Here is a 7,592-nt window from a genome sequence, read left to right on the forward strand (position 1 = left end):
CTCACAGACTACTAAAATTCAGTTCCAGGGGCCCACACTCCCTTCTGACCTGTACCTCCACATACACATGTATACGTAGAGACACACACACACACACACACACACACACACACACACACACTTCAAAAATTAAAAAAAAACAAAATGGGTCCATTTTAGGGAGACCCATCACAGGTGCTCTAAGTGAGGCCTATTGTATAAGGTGGCTACAGTAACAGCTGCACTGACAGTGTGCACTGGAATGGTGGTAGCTACATACTTTCCAGATTACTAAATAAAATATAGTAAGCTCATATTTTAATCCAACTTCTAGAATCAATTTTTATTTCTAAAACAAACAGGAAAGGCTTGTTAGGCAATGCTGATGCTCTGTGTCTGTGTAAAGTAGTTTTGTTTTCACGCCGCTGGAAGCTGCGGTTGTTATGTACACACAGCCCATTCCACACACACCAGGGCAACAGAAACCTATGCACATCAGCTCGTGGCTCCACCTGTGCAGTTGCAGGATAATTAAAATCTACAGTAGCACAACACTTCACAAAGCACAATAACATGAAGAGGGACATACGACATGGTCAACAAACTAAAGCGTGACGAAAGAGCACCCTAGGAAGGGTGGGAGAGCGGCCTTGACAAGCTGGCTGACAAGCAGCGCTCACATGGTGACTTCCTCAGGCTCTTTCTGCCTCCCCACGCCCGGCACACTGCCACCTGAGAGCCCCTTGCTAGTGGTAACTGCAGACATACTTCAGAAGCCCAGGATGTTGCTCTGGAACTGGAAAGTAGGAGGGGTGGAGCACAAGTAAAGAGGGAGGAAATGAGTAGTTGTTTTTAATTTTACTACTTCTTAAGATGGGCTTCGTTATGTAGTCCAGGTTAGACTCAAACTCTTTTTTTTTTTTAAAGATGTATTTATTTATTTATTACATAGTACTTTGCCTGCATGTATTCCTGTCCCCCAGAAGAGGGCATCAGGTCTCATTATAGATGGTTGTGAGCCACCATGTGGTTGCTGGGAATTGAACTCAAAACGTCTGGAAGAACAGACAGTGCTCTTAACCTCTGAGCCATCTCTCCAGCCTGCTAGACTCAAAGCTCTTTATGCAGCTCAAGCCCTAGTTGAGCTTGAGCTCAAAACCTCTGTTTCTGCCTCCTGGGCACCAGGACCACCCAGTGCCACTGTGCTCAGCTCTGACAAGTGTTTTACGATTTATTAAGACAAAATTATGCAGCACTAAATTTACCTGGTTTCAAAACTACAGGAATTTTATCTCAAAACAGAGGCTCATAAAATCTTTGGACTTCTATCAAAGCAGTTATAGAATGTCTCAACAATACCAGCTGTTCGAATCTCTATTCTCACACCTACATATACCCTTGGGAATTTTATTATTTTCTAAACAGAACCTTATATATTATATGTAGATTATATATAATAACCTGTTATAAACCTAAAACATGGATCACTCACCTCTAAAAAAGACAAGATGTTTATACATTAAATGTTTTTGTCAACAATTTGTAAATACTGGAGAGGATCTTAGGGCAGAAAGAGCAGCAGTGGGAAGTTAGAAGTGAACAGCTGTCCTGAGCAAGCAGTGGGGGCCGGGGCGGAAGCACACGCTGCACTCCCAGCACTTCCGAGGCTAAGCAGGACAATCACACTGCACTCCCAGCACTTAGGAGGCTAAGCAGGACAATCACACTGCACTCCCAGCACTTAGGAGGCTAAGCAGGACAATCACACTGCACTCCCAGCACTTAGGAGGCTAAGGAGGACAATCACACTGCACTCCCAGCACTTAGGAGGCTAAGCAGGACAATCACACTGCACTCCCAGCACTTAGGAGGCTAAGCAGGACAATCACACTGCACTCCCAGCACTTAGGAGGCTAAGCAGGACAATCACACTGCACTCCCAGCACTTAGGAGGCTAAGGAGGACAATCACACTGCACTCCCAGCACTTAGGAGGCTAAGCAGGACAATCACACTGCACTCCCAGCACTTAGGAGGCTAAGGAGGACAATCACACTGCACTCCCAGCACTTAGGAGGCTAAGGAGGACAATCACACTGCACTCCCAGCACTTAGGAGGCTAAGCAGGACAATCACACTGCACTCCCAGCACTTAGGAGGCTAAGGAGGACAATCACACTGCACTCCCAGCACTTAGGAGGCTAAGCAGGACAATCACACTGCACTCCCAGCACTTAGGAGGCTGAGCAGGACAATCACACTGCACTCCCAGCACTTAGGAGGCTAAGCAGGACAATCACACTGCACTCCCAGCACTTAGGAGGCTGAGCAGGACAATCACACTGCACTCCCAGCACTTAGGAGGCTAAGAAGGACAATCACACTGCACTCCCAGCACTTAGGAGGCTGAGCAGGACAATCACACTGCACTCCCAGCACTTAGGAGGCTAAGAAGGACAATCACACTGCACTCCCAGCACTTAGGAGGCTGAGCAGGACAATCACACTGCACTCCCAGCACTTAGGAGGCTAAGAAGGACAATCACACTGCACTCCCAGCACTTAGGAGGCTAAGCAGGACAATCACTTTGACTTTGAGGCTAATCAAGACCATATAGTAAGTTCCTGGCCAGCATGGGCTACAGAGTGAGACCAGGTCTTAAAAACAAGCAAACCAAAAAAGGAGAAACAGTAAATAATTTCTTTGAAAAAAGTTCTGCTCTATTAAGAGGCACAAATAAAAGAAAAAGGAGTTGCTATTTAAACAATACCTTGAAATGTACTGTGATGTTCCATGGAAGAGCTGAACTTGATGCAAGAAGATCAAATAGTAAACCAATTGGATAGTGCCTAAAAATGAAAGGTACAGCTTAGAGGAAAAATATGTCAGTTTGTAACTAAAACCCCCTAACGAGTTTCCATCACATCTGATTGCCCAGGGCCATCGCCTTGCCATCGCCTTACCGGTTAGTCCCAGAGCAGGGACCCCATGAGGTCACATGCCTACAGTGACACCTACACTCCATCCAGCTGCAGGCCCCCTCCTTCTAAATGTTCATTTCCCAGGGGAGTCTCATTAGACCCAGGGAGAGTCTTATGAGCTGTTGTAGTGTTAGATAATCATTCCAGTACTTATAAGAGGAAACTATTCATTGGAAGTTTATTTAAACACAAAAAAATCTTGTTTACTTTTGAGAGATGATTTCACTATGCAGCACTGGCTGGCCTGCTGCTATCTTACCAGTCTGGCCTCAAACACATAGCAATCAATCCACCCCTAGCCCCTAAACGCTGGGATTACAGATGTGCACAACCACATCTGCCTTTTACAACAACTGTTTTGTTTTGTCTTTGAGATGGTATCTCCTGTAGTTCAGGCTGGCTGGCCTTGAACCCCTGGTCCAACTGCCTTAAGAGCTGTGCTACTAAAGCCAGTTTCTGTTTTCTCTTTTCTTTTAAGATTAACTTTTATTTATTTATTTTTAGCTGTGTGGATGTTTTATCTTTGAGTATGTCTGTGGACTACATGCATGTAGTGTCCTCAGAGGCCAGACAAGAACATCAGATCCCCTGGGATTGAGAGTGTAGGCTGTTGTGGGCCACCATGGGGATGCTGGGACTCAAACCAAGGTCCTCAATAAGAGCAAGCAGTAATCTTAACAATAAACCATCTCTCCAGCCCCTGCTTTTTATTTTCAAAATTTAGAAATCTGTAAGTATATAGACATTCACCTAAAGAACATGGCAACTCCCTGGTCCGTGATTACTTCTCTTAGCATTGTGTATGCGTGTAAATATCCAGCCTTACAACTACGCCCTTACAGAGCCTTATTACAGATTCAAAGCATCCATCACAGCAGCACCAAAGCCGTCTAGGCATGGCTAAACAGTCCATAATCCCAGATTCAGGAAGTGGAGGCTGGATCCAGAATTCAATGGTTAATCTTAGCAATAAAGCAAGTTTGGCACCAGTTTGGGCTATATGAAACCCTGCAATCAATCAAAATCAATCAATCAGTCAGTCAATCGATGGATGGATGGATGGATGGATAAATAAACAGACTGGAGGAAGGTTCACACAAGCCTGCCTACTTAATTCAACCTTCTGAGCCTAAATGAAGATGGAGAACAGACTCCAAAAGTTAACCTCTAACCTCCATAAGGCTCCAAGGGCGTGTGCACGCGCACAACACACAAACACACACACGGGCGCGCGAAATAAAACGAAAAAGGACGATCCATACATTAGCGTACTACTGCCCCAGGTCATTTCACAGAAATAAATGCTTCTCACCCAGAAAAATCATCACACTGAAGAGTCACAGTTCTTTTTCATTGAGTAAATTACAGGCAACTCCAACTGCAAACCCAAATAATTTAATGCACTTGCCTGGTTGCAAAGTCTTGAGTCTGATGTCCAGTACTACCCCTGCTTAGGAAAAGGCCCATTTTACAAAATAATTTTTAAAATTCAAAAAATTCAAAACCTTAAGAAAAGAATGGAAAAGCTAAATAAAGCCTACAAAAAAGCCTGGAGATAGAGAATAATCTACACAGTATTTACAAACTGTGAAGAGCACCCCATGTCCTAAAGTGCGCCTGCATTAAGCGTCCTGCTGGGATGTGCTCCTGCAACTCATTGTATTCTAAGTTTAAGATCGGCAGGATTTCCTTTGTTTTTCAATTTAGAAGTCAATTTTAACATTACTTGCACAGTCTATTCTGAAAATAGTTTACACCACTTTAAAAAACCCCATGAGAGATACTTATCTTGCAGTTACCAAAACAAAGGACCTTTCTTATTTTTGTGCTCACCACTGTTGAGTGGAGAGTGAGATCTGACTCTCACTCAAACTCTGGTGCCCCTTTTCTGACCATGTCCCCTGGATGGGGAGTCCTGGTGGCACTCAGAGGAAGGATAGCAAGTTACCAAGAAGAGACTTGATATTCTAAGAGCATGTATAGGGGGAGGAGGTCTCCCTCAATCACAGACATAGGAGAGGGGAGAAAGGGAGAAGTGGGAGGGAGGGAAGAATGGGAGGAAACAGGGGAAGGGCTAACAATCGAGATGTAATATGAATAAATTAATAAAATTTTTTTAAAAAGTTGAAGACATAATTCAGTTTCTTCTCCCAACTCCTTTTCTACAGTGAGAGGGAATTAAACCCAGGGCCTTGTATAGGCTAGGCAAGTATCCTCCCATTTGGCAACCAACCTAGCCAGATTTTATACCATTAGCATGGTATACTGTCAAAGTAGTCTTCAGAGAATCTAAAACTGCTTTCTTAATATATTCACAGTATGAAAGTATCAAGTATAAATGAGGAGCAGTTAAGCTGTAGTAACAAGAAACATCACTCCTTAAAACGCAGGGTTAGAGCGCCCTCTACTGTCTACTCAAATCATTCCAAAAAGGCTTAGATCTCTCTTTTTTTCTTAAATAATTTTATTAACTTATTCATATTACATCTCAATTGTTATCCTGTCTCTTGTATCCTTCCATTCCTCCCTCCCTCCCATTTTCCCCTTACTCCCTTCCCCTATGTCTGTGACTGAGGGGGACCTACTCCCCCTGTATATGCTCATAGGGTATCAAGTCTCTTCTTGGTAACCTGCTATCCTTCCTCTGAGTGCCGCCAGGTCTCCCCCTCCAGGGGACGTGGTCAAATATGAGGCACCAGAGTTAGTGTGAAAGCCAGACCCCACTCTCCACTCAACTGTGGAGAATGTCCTGTCCACTGGCTAGATCTGGGTAGGGGTTCGAAGTTTACTGCACGTATTGTATTGTCCTTAGCTGGTAAGGCTTAGATTTTTCAGATGGAACAACACTTCTATTTCTCAGAGAACTTTAAAGTTAGCAGCACATATATGAGGTCTGGGGGCTGGACCCCATGATAAAGCACTTACTTGTAGCCTACCAAAGACTGTCTTAGAAGCTAGGTATTTATGCAGACAGGGTCTCTCTACTCTAACTGTCCTATGACTCACTCTGTAGGCCCGCTGCCCTCAAATTCAGAGATCCGCCAGGCTCTACCTCCTGAGCGCTGGGATTAAAGGTGTGCACCATCATGCTGGGCTTGTATCTTTAACTTATTGGGCACTCAGTGTGTCTATGACTGTTCTTAAGTAGCTTTCTGTTTTAATTTGGGCAAATTAAAATACGCAGCTGGGAAATTAAAGAAGCGAAAGGGGGGGAATATTAAGCAGCATAACTGTCAGCAGTTACCACACACTGCCCGGTACCTGCCACATATTCTGGAGCACACCTGCTATCCCAACAGCTAAGAGGCTGCAGGCGGAAACAGTTGTGATCTCACACTGGATTATAGAGTGAGCCTCCTACCAGCCTGAGCTACAGAGAAAGATCCTCTCTTAGAGGAAAAAAAGGAATTTCCAGAGGACTAAGAATAAAGCTCAGTGGAAGAGCAATTGCCTATAACGCCCAAGACCCCTAGTGCAGTCCTCAATGATGGATGGAGGCAAGGTGCTTTCTCAAAGGAGTAGGAAGATGACACACTTAAACCAAATCCCTCTTCTGCAGTTACCAGAAGAGACTGCTCCTAACATCAGTGATGTGGTGTCCTGTAGACAGAGACTTCAGGAATAAAGCTCAATCCCAGACAATCGCTCCTTCCACACTGTCCTAGTTGGCTGCACAATGTGGTAATTTACACTCACTTTTATTTCCTAAGTCTCTTTCAAAGCTTCTATATTTTAATACTCCCACACTGGTAAAAAGTATTTTAACCTTTTGTATTTTTCAAATTCATTTAAATTATCTTAGTCAATATCTTTCCACAACCAACTGAACACATACAGAAACATCTGAGTACAGGCTCCCGTCCATCTTGACCCAGCCCACAGCCTTCTCTTTGTAGCTGCTCTATTTTAAATACTTTGGAAGCACAGTAAATAAAACTCTCAATAACAGAAAATACCAAAAACCTCATTTGTATATGGATAAGCCCAAATTTAGGATTGTTTTAAAGAATCTTACAAATAGCACAGTAGTGGGGTATGGAGCTGGAGAGAATCTCAACAGTTAAGAATACACAGCAGGGGTTGGAAAGACGGTTCAGCACTAGAAAGCACTTGTTGCTCCTGTAGAGGACCCAGGTTTGATTCCTAGTATCCATCTAAAACTCTAGTTCAATGGGACCCAAGATCTTGTGATCTTTATGGACATAGGCACGCACATTAACAAAACGCAACACATCCTGAACTTGCAGAGAACAAGACAGTTCCCAACATCCATATGGGCATCTTATAACCACCTACTCCTGCTCGAGAGCATTGATGCCTCTCTGTCCTCCATGGGTGCCGACACTCACTTGCACATACAATACAAAGGCACATGCATACACATAATTAAAAAGAAAATTTTAACAAAGAAAGAAAACACATTAATCTACCATCTAATCACCCATGCATCCTAACAAAAGGCAGATTCCCCCTCTCCATCCCCACCCCCACCCCCGCCTGTAATGGTTTAAATGAGAAATGTTGTCACCCAAGGCTCAGCATTGAAACACTAGGTCCTTACCTCTAATGGCACAGTTTGGATAGGCAGAATTTTTCTTTCCTGTTTTTCCCCCCTTTTCGGGGGGAGGGTTG

At 43.8% G+C, this 7,592-nt stretch overlaps 1 protein-coding gene across 3 annotated transcripts in view; it reads right to left on the reverse strand.

The window, feature by feature from the left end:
* The window catches only part of Atg5 (autophagy related 5), a 94,489-nt gene that overhangs the window by 67,458 nt on the left and 19,439 nt on the right, over nt 1-7,592 (reverse strand). For 2 of the 3 annotated variants that reach the window (XM_051164045.1, XM_051164044.1), the window contains exon 4: nt 2,750-2,828. The exons of the other annotated variant lie outside the window; for it this stretch is intronic. In XM_051164045.1, the coding sequence (XP_051020002.1) occupies nt 2,750-2,828 (79 nt within the window). The remainder of the gene's footprint in view (nt 1-2,749; nt 2,829-7,592) is intronic. 3 annotated transcript variants of the gene reach the window in all.

This window comes from Acomys russatus, chromosome 21 (assembly GCF_903995435.1).
Source record: "Acomys russatus chromosome 21, mAcoRus1.1, whole genome shotgun sequence".
Taxonomy (NCBI): domain Eukaryota; kingdom Metazoa; phylum Chordata; class Mammalia; order Rodentia; family Muridae; genus Acomys; species Acomys russatus.